Source organism: Bufo gargarizans, chromosome 1, assembly GCF_014858855.1.
Source record: "Bufo gargarizans isolate SCDJY-AF-19 chromosome 1, ASM1485885v1, whole genome shotgun sequence".
Lineage (NCBI taxonomy): Eukaryota > Metazoa > Chordata > Amphibia > Anura > Bufonidae > Bufo > Bufo gargarizans.
This window is the reverse complement of record NC_058080.1, coordinates 752,004,979-752,027,238: the sequence shown is the minus strand read 5'-3', so window position 1 is coordinate 752,027,238 and position 22,260 is coordinate 752,004,979. Positions and strand designations below refer to the sequence as shown.

Sequence of the window (22,260 nt, the reverse complement as noted above, 5' to 3'; positions counted from 1 at the left end):
CTATTATTTGTGGGTCCAGGGATAGATATTGTTCCCCTGATGACCACTTCTGGCCCACTTGTTTTTGCTGGCTGTATTGGGCTCAGCCATTCAAGTTGTCTAACAGCCCTGTTTGATTTTTTGTCATTTTTGTTGGTTAATTTATTTGTTTTTCTGGAGATCCATACCCTCACCACTCAATGCACTATGTGGTCTGTACTATTTGATATGCTTAGCTTCACTATATACTGCTGGGATAATGTGTAAGTTACTGTCACACAATGTAAGGGGTTTGAATTCCCCGAGGAAACGTAAGACGGCCATTACATCCTACCTTAGACATAACCCGGATATAATATGTATTCAGGAGACGCACTTTACACCTACCTCCCATCCCAAATTCTTCCATTCCCGCTACTCCAGATTCTTCTCCTCTACATTTCAACCTAAAAGCAGGGGAGTAGTCACTCTTTTGCGGAATTCTTTTCCGTTCCAGGTAACTAATCATGTTGCTGACCAAGAGAGGCGCTATGTTATCTTGCTGGGAGAATTTGAGGGAAAAATAATGTGTGTAGTGAATGTATATGCCCCCACTGAAGATCCGATTACCTTTTTCACTCGCATGTATAACATACCTGAGGCGCTAAGAAATGATGAGTTGATTTGGGCAGGGGATTTCAACTTTGTGGTAAATCCTTCATTGGATCGCTCCACACCTCCTAACACCCCACGCCTTGCAGCCCAGGGGACCCAAATTAAAGCTGTTATGGAATCCCTTTCCATTGCTGACTCCTGGAGGGAAAATAATGGCACTCAGCGAGGTTATACTTATTATTCACCCGCCCATCGTCTGTATACCCGTATAGATTTGGTCCTGATATCCACATCCCTTCTACCATTTTTGGCCTATTGTAGGCACCAAGTGGCGACATGGTCTGATCATGATATGGTCATCATGGACATCACCCCAGCTACTCCCACGACTCGTCTCTTCACATGGAGGCTTAATTGTCCAGGCCGGCCGTGCGTGATCGGCTCCAGGATGTCTTGAAGCAATTCTTCCTGGACAACACTGACCCAGATATTGACCCTGTCGTGGTATGGCTCTCTCACAAAGCTTTCATGAGGGGTCAGATTATCAGGGAAGCATCACTTTAAAAAAAAGAGAGACAGGTTTCCCTGTTGAACCTTGAGTCCAAACTCAGTAGGCTAGTAAGGGGCCCACCAAAGAGCTCCCTCATTATACTTACTTAGGGAAATAAAAAACACCAAACTGCACATAAACATGATCCTCATGAACCATAATGAGAAAGCCCTACGTTGGACCGCATCCTACTACTACAAGTTCGCTAATAAACCTGACAAGATGCTGGCCCGTCAACTTAAAGCTAGACAGAAAATTAACCAGGTGTTTCAGATTCGCACAAGGTCAGGACAGGTGTCCTCCAACCCAGAGACCATATACCAAACTTTCCACACATTTTATCAGCAACTTTACGCGAATCCGGGTGCTAAGCAGGGTCGAGTAGATAGCAATTTTTTGAAGGATATCAGGCTGCCACGGGCTGACTCCGAGGCGGTACTTGACTTAAGCAAAGCAATAGTGAATGAGTAAGTAGAATTTACGATTAAGGCACTAAAGTTGGGTAAGGCACCTGGCCCGGATGGGTTTACGGCCCTCTACTATAAAAAATTTGCTTCCTTGTTGACTCCTCATATCACCAAATTCTGTAACCATATAATGCAGGGTAATACCCCTCATCTCCGTCCATGAGCCCTGCTCCCAACCAAATACTCAGGGGTACACGTCAGGGGTGTCCTCTCTCACCGGCTCTCTTTGCTTTAGCAATGGAGCCCCTTGCCCTTTCTATCAGGAATGACCGGAATGTAACAGGACTCAGGGTGGGCAACACTAAGCATAAGCTGAGCTTGTTTGCGGAAGACCTCCTCCTATCCCTTACAAACCCTCTTGTCTCCCTACTTAATCTTTTACAAATCCTGAAGTCCTTCTCAGAAGTATCTGGGCTTCATATCAATCATCAAAAATCTGAGTTTATGTTATGCAATGCCTCCCCATCACTGAAGTCAATATTATTGCAGAACTTTCAGTTCCAATATCTGCCCAACCATATCCCATATCTGGGTACTGTAGTCTCCACCCAACCTCACATGATGTATAAGTTGAATTTTGCTCCCCTATACTGAACGATAAGAGAGGATCTTAAAACATGGGGCACGTTACCTATTTCATGGATTGGTAGGATACACGTAATAAGAATGGTGGTCCTACCAAAGCTGTTGTATCTTTTCCGTACTGTGCCATTACCAGTCCCGAGTCGGGATCTCCATGACCTACAAAAGGATGTAATGAAATTCATCTGGGGCAGCAAGCGAGCCCGTATTGCTAGAGCAACCATGTGTCGACATAAAACACAGGGGGGTCTTTCAGTACCAGACTTCATAAAATACTATAAAGCAGCAAGGTTAGCTCAGCTTTTCTGACGCATTTGAAGCCAGAGACACACCCCTTATGGGTCTCCATAGAACAGTCACTCCTTGCTCCTTGGTCGTGAAGAGCCCTGCTCTGGACTACCCTGCCTATCCCGGCGGCAGTTCGTTCCAATTCACCACTTTCCTATCAAGCCATATTGTTGTGGAGGTCTGTCAGGTTTAAGTTGGGCCTACAGTCTAGAAACACTCCTCTACTCCACATATTAGGTACACCCAGCCTTCCCACCGGGGCTCAGGGCAGTCGATTTTAACTGGTGGATCAACAATAAATGTATAACGTTGCATAAATTCCTGGTCAGGGGTAAATTGATCACAATGTCTGATTTTAAGGATAAGTTTGATCTCCCCCCTGGTGAGTCATTCGTGGCTAACCAAGTCTTTTCATTCCTCCGCTCTTAAAAAATAGACGATTTTACTTTAGATTTTACTCCCTTTGAACGTTTTGTTACTTTCTCTCTATACAAACCGGGGTTATTGTCTAGGCTGTAGGGAATGCTGGATGCCTCGCCTGGGGGAGTTAAGCTTTTGTATATGGTGGAGTGGGAGAGGGATATACAGGAAGAATATCCACTTTCAGAGTGGTTTTCCCGTTCTCAGACCTTAACCAAAAATTCATGGCAAACCACACTGGCAGAGACATCTGTGAAGGTCCTTCACAGGACCCATCTAGTGCCTGTCAGGCTACATCATATCTATCCAGAAGTTTCTCCGCTATGTTTTGGAGGATGCGCAGAGGATGGTACAGTTTATCATATCTGGTGGACATGCCCACATGTCCAACTGTTTTGGTCCAAAATAGGCAAACTGATTTCCACAGTGTTAGGCCTCATGCACACGACCGTTGTGTGCACCCGTGGCCGTTGTGCCGTTTTCCGTTTTTTTCTGCGGCTCCATTGACTTTCAATGGGGCCGTAGAAAACTCGGCTTGTGCACCGTTTTTACACCGCGCCCGTGACCCGTGTTTCGAGGCCGTGAAAAAAATATAACCTGTCCTATTTTTTTCACGGCCAACGGTTCACGGGCCCATTCAAGTCAATGGGTCCGTGAAAGAACACGGATGCACACAAGATTGGCATCCGTGTCCGTGATCCGTGGCCGTAGGTTGCTTTCATACAGACGGATCCGAAGATCCGTCTGCATAAAAGCTTTTTCTGATCTAAGTTTTCACTTCGTGAAAACTCATTTCCGACAGTATATTCTAACACAGAAGCGTTCCCATGGTGATGGGGACGCTTCAGGTTAGAATATACTGAAAAACTGTGTACATGACTGCTCCCTGCTGCCTGGCAGGTGCTGCCAGGCAGCAGGGGGCAGACCCCCCCCCCCCCTGTTTTTAACTCATTTGTGGCCAGTGCGGCCGCCCCCCCCCCCCCCCTCCCTCCCCTGTAGTTAACTTCTTGGTAGCCAGCCCCCCCTCCCTCCCCCTCCGTCCGCTATAGATAACTCATTGGTGGCCAGTGGGCCCTCTCCCCTCCCACCCCCTCCTAATTAAAATCGCCCCCCTATCATTGGTGGCAGTGGTGAGTACCGATCGGAGTCCCAGTGTAATCGCTGGGGCTCCGATCGGTAACCATGGCAACCGGGACGCTACTGCAGTCCCGGTTGCCATGGTAGCTTAGCAATTTGTAGAAGCTTTATACTTACCTGAAGAGCAGCGATGTCTGTGACCGGCCGGGAGCTCCTCCTACTGGTAAGTGACAGGTCTGTGCTATAAGCAATGCGCCGCACAGACCTTTCACTTACCAGTAGGAGGAGCTCCCGGCCGGTCACAGACATCGCAGCTCTTCAGGTAAGTATGAAGCTTCTACAAATTGCTAAGCTACCATGGCAACCGGGACTGCAGTAGCGTCCCGGTTGCCATGGTTACCAATCGGAGCCCCAGCGATTACACTGGGACTCCGATCGGTACTCACCACTGCCACCAATGATAGGGGGGCGATTTTAATTAGGAGGGGGAGGGAGGGGAGAGGGCCCACTGGCCACCAACGAGTTATCTACAGCGGAGGGAGGGGGGGCCCACTGGACACCAATGAGTTATCTATAGCGGACGGAGGGGGGGCCCACTGGACACCAATGAGTTATCTATAGCGGACGGAGGGGGGGCCCACTGGCCACCAACGAGTTAACTACAGGGGAGGGAGGGGGGGGGGCGGCCGCACAGGGGAGGGAGGGGGGGGGGGCGGCCGCACTGGCCACCAATGAGTTAACTACAGGGGAGGGAGGGGGGGCGGCCGCACTGGCCACCAATGAGTTAAAAACAGGGGGGGGGGTCTGCCCCCTGCTGCCTGGCAGCACCTGCCAGGCAGCAGGGGGCAGTCATGTACACAGTTTTTCAGTATATTCTAACCTGAAGCGTCCCCATCACCATGGGAACGCCTCTGTGTTAGAATATACTGTCGGATCTGATTTTCACGATGTAGCTCATATCCGACAGTATATTCTAACATAGAGGCGTTCCCATGGTGATGGGGACGCTTCAAGTTAAAATATACCATCGGATTGGAGAAAACTCCAATCCGATGGTATAAAAGAACTCCAGACTTTACATTGAAAGTCAATGGGGACGGATCCGTTTGAAATGGCACCATATTGTGTCAACTTCAAACGGATCCGTCCCTATTGACTTGCATTGTAATTCAGGACGGATCCGTTTGGCTCCGCACGGCCAGGCGGACGCCAAAACGACTTTTTTTTCATGTCCGTGGATCCTCCAAAAATCAAGGAAGACCCACGGACGAAAAAACGGTCACGGATCACGGACCCACGGACCCAGTTTTTGCGGGCCGTGAAAAAAAACTGTCGTGTGCATGAGGCCTTAGTCTGCAATTATCAGCCCACTCCCTCCCTATGTCTTTTAGGAGATAAACCTCAATAACTTCACACGCTACCATGCATTTCCAAGTCTAATTCTGTCCGTAAAAGGGATACCTGTCATCCAGGGCCTAAATACTAGGCCTACAATTTATATTCAGCTAAATCTGTGGTTACTGCTGTGGCTGGTCAAGTTATTTAGTGTCCGTCAAAGCACAGTTTTTGTTCAGGGTTGAAATACAATTCCCAACTTAGCAATTCCCTAAATCAGTGGTTTCTGCTGTATCAGGCCAACTTTAAATCTATCCATAAAAGGGTATATTAGATTGAAGGTGCGGATAGGGTCATCCTCAATAACTTCACACGCTACCGTGCATTTCCAAGTTTAATTCTGTCCGTAAACGTATACCTGTCATCCAGGGCCTAAATACTAGGCCTACAATTTATATTCAGCTAAATCTGTTGTTACTGCTGTGCCTTTATTAGTGTAATACGGTACCTAAATAGATAGCCAGATAGTGTTAGGTGTCTGTAAAAAAAGGCCTGAATTTGAATTCAATACATTGGGCCAAATAATTTTTATCTTATTGTGGTGAACGGTAACAATCAGGAAAACATCTAGTAAGGGACGCGGACGCGGACATGGTCGTGGTGGTGTTAGTGGACCCTCTGGTGCTGGGAGAGGACATGGCCGTTCTGCCACAGCCACACGTCCTAGTGAACCAACTACCTCAGGTCCCAGTAGCCGCCAAAATTTACAGCGATATTTGGAGGGGCCCAATGCCGTTCTAAGGATGGTAAGGCCTGAGCAGGTACAGGCATTAGTCAATTGGGTGGCCGACAGTGGATCCAGCACGTTCACATTATCTCCCACCCAGTCTTCTGCAGAAAGCGCACAGATGGCGCCTGAAAACCAAGCCCATCAGTCTGTCACATCACCCCCATGCATACCAGGGAAACTGTCTCAGCCTCAAGTTATGCAGCAGTCTCTTATGCTGTTTGAAGACTCTGCTGGCAGGGTTTCCCAAGGGCATCCACCCAGCCCTTCCCCAGCGGTGGAAGACATAGAATGCACTGACGCACAACCACTTATGTTTCCTGATGATGAGGACATGGGAATACCACCTCAGCACATCTCTGATGATGACGAAACACAGGTGCCAACTGCTGCGTTTTTCTGCAGTGTGCAGACTGAACAGGAGGTCAGGGAGGAAGGCTGGGTGGAAGACGATGCAGGGGACGATGAGGTCCTAGACCCCACACGGAATGAAGGTCGTGCCACTGACTTTCACAGTTCGGAGGAAGAGGCAGTGGTGAGACCGAGCCAACAGCGTAGCAAAAGAGGGAGCAGTGGGCAAAAGCAGAACACCCGCCGCCAAGAGACTCCGCCTGCTACTGACCGCCGCCATCTGGGACCGAGCACCCCAAAGGCAGCTTCAAGGAGTTCCCTGGCATGGCACTTCTTCAAACAATGTGCTGACGACAAGACCCGAGTGGTTTGCACGCTGTGCCATCAGAGCCTGAAGCGAGGCATTAACGTTCGGAACCTTAGCACAACCTGCATGACCAGGCACCTGCATGCAAAGCATGAACTGCAGTGGAGTAAACACCTTAAAAACAAGGAAGTCACTCAGGCGCCTCCTGCTACCTCTTCTGCTGCTGCCGCCTCGGCCTCTTCCTCCACCTCTGGAGGAACATTGGCACCTGCCGCCCAGCAAACAGAGGATGTACCACCAACACCACCACCTCCGTCACCAAGCATCTCAACCATGTCACACGGCAGCGTTCAGCTCTCCATCTCACAAACATTTGAGAGAAAGCGTAAATTCCCACCTAGCCACCCTCGATCTCTGGCCCTGAATGCCAGCATTTCTAAACTACTGGCCTATGAAATGCTGTCATTCAGGCTGGTGGACACAGACAGCTTCAAACAGCTCATAACGCTTGCTGTCCCACAGTATGTTGTTCCCAGGTGGCACTACTTCTCCAAGAGAGCCGTGCCTTCCCTGCACAACCAAGTATCCGATAAAATCAAGTGTTCACTGCGCAACGCTATCTGTGGCAAGGTCCACCTAACCACAGATACGTGGACCAGTAAGCACGGCCAGGGACGCTATATCTCCCTAACTGCACACTGGGTAAATGTAGTGGCGGCTGGGCCCCAGGCGGAGAGCTGTTTGGCGCACGTCCTTCCACCGCCAAGGATCGCAGGGCAACATTCTTTGCCTCCTGTTGCCTCCTCCTCCTACTCGGCTTCCTCCTCCTCTTCTTCCACCTGCTCATCCAGTCAGCCACACACCTTCACCACCAACTTCAGCAGAGCCCGGGGTAAACGTCAGCAGGCCATTCTGAAACTCATATGTTTGGGGAACTGCCCCACACCGCACAGGAGTTGTGGCAGGGTATAGAACAACAGACCGACGAGTGGTTGCTGCCGGTGAGCTTCAAGCCCGGCCTGGTGGTGTGCGATAATGGGCGAAATCTCGTTGCAGCTCTGGGACTAGCCGGTTTGACGCACATCCCTTGCCTGGCGCATGTGCTGAATTTGGTGGTGCAGAAGTTCATTCACAACTACCCCTACATGTCAGAGCTGCTTCATAAAGTGCGGGCCGTCTATTCGCGCTTCCGGCGTTCACATCCTGCCGCTGCCCGCCTGTCTGCGCTACAGCGTAACTTCGGCCTTCCCGCTCACCGCCTCATATGCGACTTGCCCACCAGGTGGAACTCCACCTTGCACATGCTGGACAGACTGTGCGAGCAGCAGCAGGCGATAGTGAAGTTTCAGCTGCAGCACCACTTCACCACCAATGACTGGGCCTCCATGCGAGACCTGTGTGCCCTGTTGTGCTATTTCGAGTACTCCACCAACATGGCCAGTGGCGATGACGCCGTTATCAGCGTTAAAATACCACTTCTATGTCTCCTTGAGAAAACACTTAGGGCAATGATGGAAGAGGAGGTGGCCCAGGAGGAGGAGGAGGAGGAGGAAGAGGGGTCATTTTTAGCACTTTCAGGCCAGTCTCTTCGAAGTGACTCAGAGGGAGGTTTTTTGCAACAGCAGAGGCCAGGTACAAATGTGGCCAGCCAGGACCCACTACTGGAGGACGAAGAGGACGAGGATGAGGAGGAGGTGGAGGAGGATGAGGATGAAGCATGTTCACAGCGGGGTGGCACCCAACGCAGCTCGGGCCCATCACTGGTGCGTGGCTGGGGGGAAACGTAGGACGATGACGATACGCCTCCCACAGAGGACAGCTTGTCCTTACCTCTGGGCAGCCTGGCACACATGAGCGACTACATGCTGCAGTGCCTGCGCAACGACAGCAGAGTTGCCCACATTTTAACGTGTGCGGACTACTGGGTTGCCACCCTGCTGGATCCCCGGTACAAAGACAATGTGCCCATCTTACTTGCTGCACTGGAGCGTGATAGGAAGATGCGCGAGTACAAGCGCACATTGGTAGACGCGCTACTGAGAGCATTCCCAAATGTCACAGGGGAACAAGTGGAAGCCCAAGGCCAAGGCAGAGGAGGAGCAAGGGGTCGCCAATGCAGCTGTGTCACGGCCAGCTCCTCTGAGGGCAGGGTTAGCATGGCAGAGATGTGGAAAAGTTTTGTCAACACGCCACAGCTAACTGCACCACCACCTGATACGGAACGTGTTAGCAGGAGGCAACATTTCACTAACATGGTGGAACAGTACGTGTGCACACCCCTCCACGTACTGACTGATGGTTTGGCGCCATTCAACTTCTGGGTCTCCAAATTGTCCACGTGGCCAGAGCTAGCCTTTTATGCCTTGGAGGTGCTGGCCTGCCCGGCGGCCAGCGTTTTGTCTGAACGTGTATTCAGCACGGCAGAAGGCATCATTACAGACAAACGCAGCCGCCTGTCTACAGCCAATGTGGACAAGCTGACATTCAAAAAAATGAACCAGGCATGGATCCCACAGGACCTGTCCATCCCTTGTGCAGATTAGACATTTATAACTACCTCCCCTTAACCATATATTATTGTACTCCAGGGCACTTCCTCATTCAATCCTATTTTTATTTTACCATTATATTGCGGGGCAACCCAAAGTTGAATGAACCTCTCCTCTGTCTGGGTGCCGGGGCCTAAAAATATCTGACAGTGGCCTGTTCCAGTGGTGGGTGACGTGAAGCCTGATTCTCTGCTATGACATGAAGCCTGATTCTCTGCTATGACATGAAGCCTGATTCTCTGCTATGACTTGAAGCCTGATTCTCTGCTATGACTTGAAGCCTGATTCTCTGCAATGGGACCTCTCTCCTCTGTCTGGGTGCCAGGGCCAAAATATCTGACAATGGCCTGTTCCAGTGTTGGATGACGTGAAGCCTGATTCTCTGCTATGACATGAAGCCTGAGTCTCTGCTATGGGACCTCTCTCCTCTGTCTGGGTGCCGGGGCCTAAAAATATCTGACAGTGGCCTGTTCCAGTGTTGGGTGACATGAAGCCTGATTCTCTGCTATGACATGAAGCCTGATTCTCTGCTATGACATAAGGCCTGATTCTCTGCTATGGGACCTCTCTCCTCTGTCTGGGTGCCAGGGCCAAAATATCTGACAATGGCCTGTTACAGTGGTGGGTGACGTGAAGCCTGGTTCTCTGCTATGACATGAAGCCTGATTCTCTGCTATGACATGAAGCCTGATCCTCTGTCTGGGTGCCGGGGCCTAAAAATATCTGACAATGGCCTGTTCCAGTGGTGGGTGACATGAAGCCTGATTCTCTGCTATGACATGAAGCCTGATTCTCTGCTATGGGACCTCTCTCCTCTGTCTGGGTGCCGGGCCTAAAAATATCTGACAGTGGCCTGTTCCAGTGTTGGGTGACATGAAGCATGATTCTCTGCTATGACATGAAGCCTGATTCTCTGCTATGGGACCTCTCTCCTCTGTCTGGGTGCCGGGGCCTAAAAATATCTGACAATGGCCTGTTCCAGTGGTGGGTGACATGAAGCCTGATTCTCTGCTATGACATGAAGCCTGATTCTCTGCTATGGGACCTCTCTCCTCTGTCTGGGTGCCGGGGCCTAAAAATATCTGACAGTGGCCTGTTCCAGTGTTGGGTGACATGAAGCCTGATTCTCTGCTATGACATGAAGCCTGATTCTCTGCTATGACATGAAGCCTGATTCTCTGCTATGGGACCTCTCTCCTCTGTCCGGGTGCCAGGGCCAAAATATCTGACAATGGCCTGTTCCAGTGGTGGGTGATGTGAAGCCTGATTCTCTGCTATGACATGAAGCCTGATTCTCTGCAATGGGACCTCTCTCCTCTGTCTGGGTGCCAGGGCCAAAATATCTGACAATGGCCTGTTACAGTGGTGGGTGACGTGAAGCCTGATTCTCTGCTATGACATGAAGCCTGAATCTCTGCTATGGGACCTCTCTCCTCTGTCTGGGTGCCGGGGCCTAAAAATATCTGATAGTGGCCTGTTCCAGTGTTGGGTGACATGAAGCCTGATTCTCTGCAATGGGAGCTCTCTCCTCTGTCTGGGTGCCAGGGCCAAAATATCTGACAATGGCCTGTTCCAGTGGTGGGTGACGTGAAGCCTGATTCTCTGCTATGACATGAAGCCTGATTCTCTGCTATGACATGAAGCCTGATTCTCTGCTATGGGACCTCTCTCCTCTGTCTGGGTGCCAGGGCCAAAATATCAGACAATGATCTGTTCCAGTGGTGGGTGACGTGAAGCCCGATTCTCTGCTATGACATGAAGCCTGATTCTCTGCAATGGGAACTCTTTTTTATTAGAAAAATACAAAACTTTACAGACAAGAAAACAAACAGAACCGCTTCTCAGCTGGCCCAGCCTCACTCATACTCACATTCATACCAATACCCTATAAAAACTATATACAAACTATATACAAAAGCTAAAAAAGAAATGAAACTTACTTAGCCGGTTCAGCTGTAAAACTCAAAAGAAAAACTTGACTACTCGTCAATAAAACAAAAACGCAAATAAGACTACTTGCTTATAAAACAATAACAATAATAATAATAATAATAATACAAACCAAAATTTTTTTTTTTTCCCATAACCAAATTTATTATATATTTTTTTTTTATATATATTACCTTTTTACTAATATAACACATAAAGCAAAACAAAACTTTTTACCTCCCTAATCTAGCCCTAACCCCACTACCTACTCCATCACCCTTCACCCATCACCCAAGGCTTACCTCCGCCTCACGTCTCTCTCGTGTCCGCATAGTCCGAGGCCAGCCCTACCTCCACCACCCAAATCTAGCCCCTCGCCCCATGTCCTCCCATGTCCGCATAGTCCAGGGCTAGATGCAGGCCTCCCACTTCAAAACACACATAAAACACATAAAAGCACAAATAAAAGACCCCTTCCCTCACCCACCCAACCTAACTAGCCCCAACTCATTCTATCCTAATAAACAACATAAACATAACTATTTAACACACACTGCAAAATATTCTAATATACAGAACTACCCGAAGGCCCAAGCTCGGTCTCTGTAAGCCTTTCTTTAAAGCTCAACATCCCACAAAACAAAAATCTACGGTGAAAGCATCAGCCCACCACCAGGAAACGTATGACTAGGCTAGGGTACGCTAAAAGCAAAGCCTCTCCAGAGGAGAGAGGCCCTACTGGTACCCAGTCTCTCATACTCCAAAGAACGCACCTTCGCCAGGTCACCCAGAATGTTCCTACATACCTCGTCCACAGGGAGGACTTTCTGCTGCGTTGAAACTAAGCACCGTGCATTCCACATGTAGAACCTAACCACTATACTGACTAAAAAACATGTGCACAGGTCCCTTCTACCAATGTCTCTGAGCACTCCATAAGCCCACTCCGCGTAGAAGAGGCTGGCTAGCCTAGGCCAGCCAATGGAAGCTCCCACCCGTTCGTATACCTCTGTATTAAAGGGACACTGAAGCAGGAAGTGATCCATACTTTCCAGTATGGAGCCACACTCCTCCCGGGGACAACCCCTTTCATCAGAGTTCCTGTACTTCAAGTTGTCCCTCACATACAGCCTCCCGTGAAAGCAGCGCAAAGCCAAGTCCCAAAACTTCAAGGGGATCCTTGCAGAATTTAGCAACTGTAACCCCTTGTCTAGATCCCGGCTTGGGCAATCCCTGAGGGCCAGGGGCTTCTGGAAGTGGGACAACAAGATCCTCTCGTCAAGGGACCTCCTTGATAGAGTCCTGATCTCCCTCACCCCCAAACCCCACCGGCGGATCACCTTCAGAATCGGGGTGACGTAAGTCGGAAGATATCCGTGAGGCGTACGTAAGTCCTTCACTTGCCCTCCTGTCTCCCATTCCTGGAAGAAAGGCCGAAACCACCCCTGGCAGGAGACTACCCACGGAGAAGCCCTCTCCATCCAGAGGTTTGCCAGATTCGCTTTAACAAAGGTGTTTACAAGAAACACCACAGGGTTGACCATAGATAACCCCCCTAGTCTCCTCGTGCGATAAGTCACCTCCCTCTTGATCAGGTTCAGTCTATTCCCCCAGTCTATTCCCCCATAAGAGCTGGAAGAGCAGACTATAAACCCGAGGGAGTAAGTAGGCCTTGATCAGGTTTAGCCTTTCCCTGAGGGTTAAAGACCAACCCTTCCACTGGTCGACCTTATGAGCGGCGATCTTAAGCCTGTCGTCCCAATTTTGAGTGGGATAATCCCCATGGCCAAAATGGATGCCTAGGACTTTGGCTGACGACTTCGGCCCTGGGAGGGTGTCCGGGAGATCAAAAACTGGATCACCCCCTCCCAGCCAGAGACTCTCACACTTATCCCGATTGATCATGGACCCGGATGCCTCCGAGTAGCGATCCACTTCAGACATCACGTACTCCGCCTCCCCTCTCGAGGATACGAAAATGGTGACATCATCAGCGTATGCTACTACCCTCAGAGTGGCTTCCGGCGCCGCCCGATCCATCTCGACTCCCGCCAACGCTCCACGATCGATCCGCCTAAGAAAGGGATCAATCGCAAACTCGTATAAAAGCGGGCTCAAAGGACAACCCTGGCGGACGCCAGACTCAACCTCAAAAGAGCAGCCAGACCAACCGTTCACAAGCGGGAAACTCTCTGCCCCTGCATACAAGATCTTTAACCAATCGACAAACCCAACCCCCCCGGCAGGCCATACTTCAGAAGGACCGACCAGAGGTACTCATGGTTCACCCGATCAAACGCCTTTGCTTGATCTAAGGACAGCATGTACCCCCTCCAGTAGCCTGCTCTACTCTGCTCCACTGCCTCTCGGACACCGAGTACAGCACTAAAAGTGCTGCGGCCTGGAACCGAGCAATGCTGAGCCACCGAAAGGAGTTGGGGTGCAAATTTTACCAGCCTATTAAAAAGTATCTTGGCCAGAATCTTTCTGTCCGTATTAAGAAGTGCTATGGGATGCCAGTTCTCAATACGGCTCGGATCTTTACCCTTTGATAGAAGGATCAGAGCTGACGTCCTCATTGACCGAGGCCAGCTCTGATAAACACTCATTGAATACCTCAGTCAAGAGGGGACATAAAGAGTCCTTAAAGGTCTTATAAAACTCGGATGTTAAGCCATCCGGGCCTGGCGACTTCTTCAGAGCTAACCCTTCCACCGCCAGGATAACTTCCTCCTTCCTGATCTCTTCTACCAAACCGTCAAAAGAGAGGTGAGCTCCTGACTCAGGGGTGACCCCAGCCAGGAAAGCTGACATCCTGTCCTGATCCAGATCCCTCCTCCCCAAGAGGCACGAGTAAAAGGATCTAACGACTTCCAGGATCCCTGATCTGGACCTGCTCAGGGATCCTGTACTATCGACCAGTCCTGTTATTAACTTACTCTTCACTGACATCTTACAATTTCTGTAGGGGTCGGGCGAGCGGTACCTCCTGAAGTCCCTCTCAAAAACTAAAGATGTGTGCCTATCATACTGGCACCTCTTGAGCAAAGATTTCACCCTGGAGATATCCTCGCGGCTACCACCAGTTGAGACCAGATGCTCGAGTTTCCTCCTCAGACCCTGATATAGGCGGTACCTGTCCAGGGACCTGAGGCTCAAGAGCCGGCGGAAGAACTTTGCAGCCCGATCTTTGAATATCTCCCACCACTCTGACTTAGTATCACAGAGATCCAGTAAAGGTACCTGACTCTGAAGGAAGTCCTCAAAGGATGTTCTCACCTCTGCTTTTTCCAAGACACCCGAATTCAGCTTCCAATAACCTCTTCCCATTTGGGGGGATTCTGAAATATTCAGAGAAAACATAATCAAACAGTGATCGGAGAATTCCACCTCCACAACCCTTAAGGGCGAAAAGGTAGCCTCCTCCTTCAAATAGAACCTATCTATTCTAGACCTGATCTGACTACCTCTATAGAAAGTTAAACCCCCGTGGCCTGGGGTATGCCTAATGTGGACATCCTCCAGACGAGCCTCACTAGCTACTCTATTCAGAAAAATACTATCATAAGTCAGCCGGTTTCTGGTGCCTCCCCTGTCTTAGGGCCTTGTGACAGTATTAAAGTCCCCACCAAAAACCACCTGCCGGCTTGTAAAAAGGAAAGGCTTAATCCTCATAAAGAGACATTTCCTGTCCCACCTGGACTGAGGCCCGTAGATATTAATCAGGTGCAGTTCCTGTCCCTTCATGAGGACATCCAAGATCAAACACCTCCACATTTCTAATTCAATTACTCGTCGGCATTCTACCGGTGCGGTAAAAAGGACCGCCACTCCGCTATATGGCTCAGCCGCAAGAGACCAGTAGGAGGTCCCTGGTCTCCACTCCCTCTTGGCTTTATAAATCGCTGCCAAATCTGGCAGCCTGGTCTCTTGCAAAAACAAAATGTCAGCTTCAACACAGCGGAGAAAATCGAAGGCTGTGAAACGAGCCGCATCCGACTTAAAGGGATTCTGTCACCTCCCCTCAGCCAAAAAACGATTTAAAAGCAGCCATGAAGCACAGCTTACCTTGATTAGGCTGTGCTCTTTTATCTTGGAATCCGTCCAGCAGTTACTGCAAAAAACTACTTTGATCGATATGTAAATGTGTCCTGAAGGTGCCCAGAGGGGCGTTTTTTTCTTCTTAGTGAGCCCAGTACCGTCCCTCTTTCAGTGCCCAGCCCGCCTTCCTTGTACTGTCTAACCGCCGCCTCCAGCCTGCCACAGCCTCTCCTCCCTCTCCTCCCCCTCCCTCACGCCGAACGAAGTCTCGCACAGGCGCAGTACCCACTGAGGGCTGCGCCTGTGCGATCGTCAGGAGACTGAGGGCGGCAGCTTCATCTTCGTCACTGGGCATGCGCCGAGCCCAGTGACGTCCGATGTTAGCTCTTTCCCTCAGTCAGCCTGGTAGGATGCGCAGAGGATTGCCGATCGGCTGCTGCACCCTGCGCTTTCTCCAGTCTGCCTGCCACAGTGAAGACGGCCAGCGATTTCTTTCCCCACCCTCCCTTCAGGAAAGAAATAAGTATTTGTTGGGGCGAATTAGGTATTATTATATTAAGTAAAGCTTTACTGAATTTATACATTTTCACTGAGCAAAAACAAATACTTATTTCTTTCCTGAAGGGAGGGTGGGGAAAGAAATCGCTGGCCGTCTTCACTGTGGCAGGCAGACTGGAGAAAGCGCAGGGTGCAGCAGCCGATCGGCAATCCTCTGCGCTTCCTACCAGGCTGACTGAGGGAAAGAGCTAACATCGGACGTCACTGGGCTCGGCGCATGCCCAGTGACGAAGATGAAGCTGCCGCCCTCAGTCTCCTGATGATCGCACAGGCGCAGCCCTCAGTGGGTACTGCGCCTGTGCGAGACTTCGTTCGGCGTGAGGGAGGGGGAGGAGAGGGAGGAGAGGCTGTGGCAGGCTGGGGGCGGCGGTTAGAAAGTACAAGGAAGGCGGGCTGGGCACTGTAAGAGGGGCGGTACTGGGCTCACTAAGAAGAAAAAAACGCCCCTCTGGGCACCTTCAGGACACATTTACATATCGATCAAAGTCGTTTTTTGCAGTAACTGCTGGACGGATTTCAAGATAAAAGAGCACAGCCTAATCCAGGTAAGCTGTGCTGCATGGCTGCTTTTAAATCGTTTTTTGGCTGAGGGGAGGTGACAGAATCCCTTTAATGCTGGCGACATTAATGGTCGCCAGAGTCAGCAGAGCGGGTACCGCCATAAAGAGTAGTTAAATTAGATGGCCTTCTTCCCATCCTTCTCCCCCCTCCCGGGGCTGCCTTCTAGAGGGAGATAGTGGTATCCATCTCTGCCACCACCACCTCCCTTTGCGCACCACTCCTGGCTTTCTCAGTCTCAGGGCCCGGTTTTGCCACCCCTCCTGAGGACCTTGCATCCCCACCAGAAGGCCCTCCCTCCTTCGCCCCCGGCCCCTCACTTTCAACCTCCTCCTCAGCAGAGGAGGCAGAGGTCTCATCCAAGATGAGGTACCGGTTGGAGAGCTCCAGAGGGGAGCCGGTTACACCTTCCCTGGCAACTTTGGTCGGGCTAGTTCTTTTTTTAGTACGCAGTTTCCGTCTACTTTGGGACTCTGCCCCACTACCCTCTGCAGAACTTTCGTAGTGCGAGGACAGAGTCTCTTCGGCCCGATCCAGTCTCTCAATCTCCTCCTCCAGCTCGCTGCCCCCTAGGGTCTCGGATTCAGGAGGGGCAGTCGTTTGGGAAGGAGCGGGCATCACCCCAGGACGGGGTTCCTCCCCCTCCCTCTCCGCCTGACGCCTCTCTCTCCGCCTCTGCCGGGTTGTTCCGGTTCCTTACTGACCCCTTAACTCCACTGCCTTTGCCAGTACCCGCCTCAGCCGAAGGGACCTCCCGGCCCGCTCCTGCATGAGCTCGGGCCGCATTGGCCTCAGAGAGAGGACAGCGACTGAAGGGGTACCCGAGCTCTCCACACAGGTTGCATCTAATCTCCTCACAAGATGCAGCAAGATGACCTGTCCCCCCACACAACGCGCACTTCTGCACTTGGCAGCTGGCGCTGAAGTGTGTGGGGCTGCCGCACTTGTGACAGAGCTTAGGCTGCCCCCTGTAGAAAACCAAGATCCTGTCTCGGCCGATAAAGGCAGATGATGGAATGTGGGAAACTGTACTACCCAGAGGCTTAAGCTTGATATTAAACGTCCAGGCACCCGACCAAATGCCAAACTCGTCCAGGTTTTTAGCTGGTATTCCCTGGACCTCTCCGTACCTTCCCAGCCAGGTCATGATGTCAATACAAGAGAGCGACTCGTTACGGGTCAGCATGGTCACTCTCTTGACCTCACTCTGGCAGGTTATCGCTTTTGCAACGAAACCACGCCAGTCCGGCATGTTCTTCACCAGCTCATATCCAGACCAGAAGAGCTCAAGCCCCTCCGGCCGGACAAAGCTGATGTCAAACTCCTTGGAGCCAAAAGGATGGATCAAGGCAAAGATGTCGGTTGCCTTGAAACCCATCCCAAGCAGGAGCTCCACTACCCTCTTCTAGTAGGGCAAGCTTCATCGCTACTCCACTTCAGACAGACCACATTCCGTCTGGCTCCAGAGCCGGTTGTGGGTGAAGACCAGGTGGTCTCGCCCCCGTTCTGTTCTCGGAAGGTCCGAATGCCATGTCTGTTGAACCAGAATGAACATTCCACCTTCTTCCCCTCTACGGAAAAGGAGCTCTCCCCCTGCAAGTCACCATTACCAGACCCTGAGAGCGAGGAAGCCAAAGAAGTCAGCCCCTCCCCCCCTACAGCCGCAGCCACAGCCACACTGGCATAACTTCTGCCAGGCGCTACGGACGCAGGAGGGGCAGCAGAACCAGCTCCCCCCCCCTACCAGTCACAAATGTCGCTCCGGATCCCCCCGAGGTAAATTTTTATTTATTTTATTTTTATTCATTTCCCTATCCACATTTGTTTGCAGGGGAATTAACTACATTTTGCTGCCTTTTGCAGCCCTCTAGCCCTTTCCTGGGCTATTTTACAACCTTTTTAGTGCCGAAAAGTTCGGGTCCCCATTGACTTCAATGGGGTTCGGGACGAAGTTCGGGTCGGGTTCGGATCCCGAACCCGAACATTTCCGGAATGTTCGGCCGAACTTCTCGAACCCAAACATCCAGGTGTTCGCTCAACTCTAAAGAATTACTTTCAAAACAAGTTCGATCAACACTAGTCCTGATCTCTCCTAAAGTATTGGGCTGGGCCGAGAGCTTCAGACTATTCAGCACAGAAGCAGAACAGAAAAGACTGGACTCGTCAGCCGTTCTCTTCTCTACTGTGAATGTACTGCTGAAAGACCTGTGATGATGTCACTGTCATGTGATCAGTGACTGCTCAGCCCCGCCCCCCTGCACTGATCACATGACGGTGACATCACCCCAGGTCCTTCAGCTCTGGCAGTGCAGCAGATACTGGGCAGGTCCTGGTCGGTAGTCAGGGCTCTTGTTCTCTCTGGTATCAGCCATTCCTCCAGCCTGCAGGTAAGATGAGCTGTGAGGAGACAGTGTGGTGGAGAGCTCAGACATGTCACCTCTGGAGATTCTCCTCCGTTACACACAAGGAATCCTTCTCCGCTCCTCAGCTTAGTATGATGGGGAAAGTAGTAGTGGATTAGAGAATCTGCTCTGTGTGAATGAGGTTTTACTGCCAGGAGCTTAGATACACCTGGAGCTCATTCCTTTTTCCTTTCTTTTTGGAGGTATCCTAAAGAAAACCAGCAATACGACCCTTGTCCTGAATGAGCCACCAAGGATGGACAGGAAGGAGATCAGCAGAAGAATATTAGACCTCACCTTGGAGATCATCTCCCTGCTGAGCGGAGAGGTAAACTTTTCTAGATTTCTATCCTCTTTATTGTATTCTGTAACAAGTCAGACATCGGGAAGGAGAATCCATCATAGGAAGTGATAGGAGGAGTCCAGGGTCCTGGAGAACGGCCTCCAGACCTTCCAAGTGATGGAAAACCTGAAGATCAGCCCCCAGTATGGTGAGTGATGTGTCATGTGACCAGTGACCAATAGTGATGTTGTAGGACCCATGAGAAGGTAAGTAGGCACGTTGTACCCAGGAGAAAAAGGGCCGGAGGAGAGCACATGGCCCCTGAAGGGGTTGTTCCCTAAGTGTCTCTCTCCATCCACAGGAGTACACAATAGTGAAGAAGACATCGGGGGACTGTGTGACTCCCATCATCCATCTCCAGGAGTCAGGAGGGTGGAGCAGGACCCCTCCCCCCATCTCAGAGCCTCCCCCTCACCCCCTGATACATGAGCAGAAGATCCTAGAACTCACCCACAAGATGATGGAGCTGCTGACTGGAGAGGTGACACTGCTGGGAATGCTGGGAAATTCTCCAGTAACAGCACTGGAGGGGTCTGGGTGATGACGGTGTCATTGTGTTGTCAGGTTCCTCTAAGGTGTCAGGATGTCACTGTCTATTTCTCCATGGAGGAGTGGGAGTATATAGAAGGACACAAGGATCTGTACAAGGAGGCCATGATGGAGGAGCACCAGCCTCTTATATCACAAGGTAAGAGCCGTCATGTGCAGTGTATACACGTGTGTGCAGTGACATGTAATGGAGGAGCACCAGCCTCTTATATCACAAGGTAAGACCCGTCATGTGCAGTGTATACACGTGTGTGCAGTGACATGTGATGGAGGAGCACCAGCCTCTTATATCACAGGGTAAGAGCTGTCATGTGCAGTGTATACACGTGTGTGCAGTGACATGTAGTGGACGAGCACCAGCCTCTTATATCACAAGGTAAGAGCCGTCATGTGCAGTGTATACACTTGTGTGTAGTGACATGTAATGGAGGAGCACCAGCCTCTTATATCACAAGGTAAGACCCGTCATGTGCAGTGTATACACGTGTGTGCAGTGACATGTAATGGAGGAGCACCAGCCTCTTATATCACAAGGTAAGAGCCGCCATGTGCAGTGTATACACGTGTGTGCGGTGACATGTAATGGAGGAGCACCAGCCTCTTATATCACAAGGTAAGAGCCGTCATGTGCAGTGTATACACGTGTGTGCAGTGACATGTAATGGAGGAGCACCAGCCTCTTATATCACAAGGTAAGACCCGTCATGTGCAGTGTATACACGTGTGTGCAGTGACATGTAATGGAGGAGCACCAGCCTCTTATATCACAGGGTAAGAGCCGTCATGTGCAGTGTATACACGTGTGTGCAGTGACATGTAATGGAGGAGCTCCAGCCTCTTATATCACAAGGTAAGAGCCGTCATGTGCAGTGTATACACGTGTGTGCAGTGACATGTAATGGAGGAGCACCAGCCTCTTATATCACAAGGTAAGACCCGTCATGTGCAGTGTATACACGTGTGTGCAGTGACATGTAATGGAGGAGCACCAGCCTCTTATATCACAGGGTAAGAGCCGTCATGTGCAGTGTATACACGTGTGTGCAGTGACATGTAATGGAGGAGCTCCAGCCTCTTATATCACAAGGTAAGAGCCGTCATGTGCAGTGTATACACGTGTGTGCAGTGACATGTAATGGAGGAGCACCAGCCTCTTATATCACAGGGTAAGAGCCGTCATGTGCAGTGTATACACGTGTGTGCAGTGACATGTAATGGTGGAGCACCAGCCTCTTATATCACAAGGTAAGACCCGTCATGTGCAGTGTATACACGTGTGTGCAGTGACATGTAATGGAGGAGCACCAGCCTCTTATATCACAGGGTAATAGCCGCCATGTGCAGTGTATACACGTGTGTGCAGTGACATGTAATGGAGGAGCACCAGCCTCTTATATCACAAGGTAAGAGCCGTCATGTGCAGTGTGTACACGTGTGTGCAGTGACATGTAATGGAGGAGCACCAGCCTCTTATATCACAAGGTAATAGCCGTCATGTGCAGTGTATACACGTGTGTGCAGTGACATGTAATGGAGGAGCACCAGCCTCTTATATCACAGGGTAAGAGCCGTCATGTGCAGTGTATACACGTGTGTGCAGTGACATGTAATGGAGGAGCACCAGCCTCTTATAGCGGATCCTTTTCAAAATGCATTAGGTCAAAACCGATCCGTTTTGGGCTGCTTGGTAGAGCCCATGACGGATCTCACAAACAGAAAGCCAAAATGCTAGTGTGAAAGTAGCCTAAGTCGTTGGTGTCTCAATAAAATGTGAAAAAATTTGTATTAAAATTCTTGTCCGGCATCAGCTTTAAATTGCTAAATGTGATCATGTTGTCCATCACTTAAGCGATTATCTGCTCATCCCCATCAAACTGAACGTGTGACTTCTAGCAATAATTGCATGTCCCAGAATGTTCTAACAAACTTTGGGGCCAGCTTAAACTGTAAGTAAATGTGAATAGTGATGGACAAACATCGATCAGGACGTTCGAGATCAAATGTTCGCGGCGGGCCCCCTTCACTTTAATGGCAGGTCATATTTGCAGCCAGCAAATACTTACTAGAAGTGCACAAATAGTCTCACAACATGGACAGTGACCAGAGGGGGATCAATGGCAAAAAATTCCCACAAAAAATATGTATTTTAATCAGGAGGCATTTGTATGCATCTTAAAAGGGAAACTATCAAAAATGTGCCCTGCTGGAGCCTAGAAAAATAATATTTTAGGCCAGTGGAGTAGAGGCCCCAAACATTAGGCATTCACCGGACAGAAAAGGCCTTTTATGCCGCTGTATATTGATATAAGACAAGGACCATTCTTTGTTCTGTGTGGTGGCGGATATGTGTGGGCTGGTATGAGGAAATTCAATTACACGTGGTCGTCACAGGTGTTGAATTCCTCTGAGATCCATGCTTTATTCATTTTTAGAAATGTGAGGTAGTCCACACTGTCGTGAGCTAGGCGAGTGCGCTTATCAGTCACTTTCCCCCCTGCTGCACTGAACGTCCTTTTGGACAGGACACTCGACGAGGGGCAAGCCAAGAGTTCCATGGTAAATTGTGCCAGCTCTGGCCACAGGACAAGCCTGCA

At 50.3% G+C, this 22,260-nt stretch overlaps 1 protein-coding gene across 2 annotated transcripts in view; it reads left to right on the top strand.

Moving 5' to 3' along the window:
* Window positions 1–18,698: 18,698 nt before the first annotated feature.
* Window positions 18,699–22,260, top strand: part of LOC122925098 (oocyte zinc finger protein XlCOF6-like) — an 818,943-nt gene continuing 815,381 nt past the window's right edge. Inside the window, exons 1-3 of one of the 2 annotated variants that reach the window (XR_006387523.1) lie at window positions 18,699–18,759; window positions 18,978–19,102; window positions 19,419–19,465. Coding sequence is in view for 1 of the 2 variants with exons in the window: in XM_044276609.1 (XP_044132544.1) it covers window positions 19,772–19,805 (34 nt within the window). In the remaining variant the exon portion in view is untranslated. Of the gene's footprint in view, window positions 18,760–18,977; window positions 19,103–19,418; window positions 19,806–22,260 lie in introns of those variants that run through there. The other variant, XM_044276609.1, reaches the window with a different exon arrangement.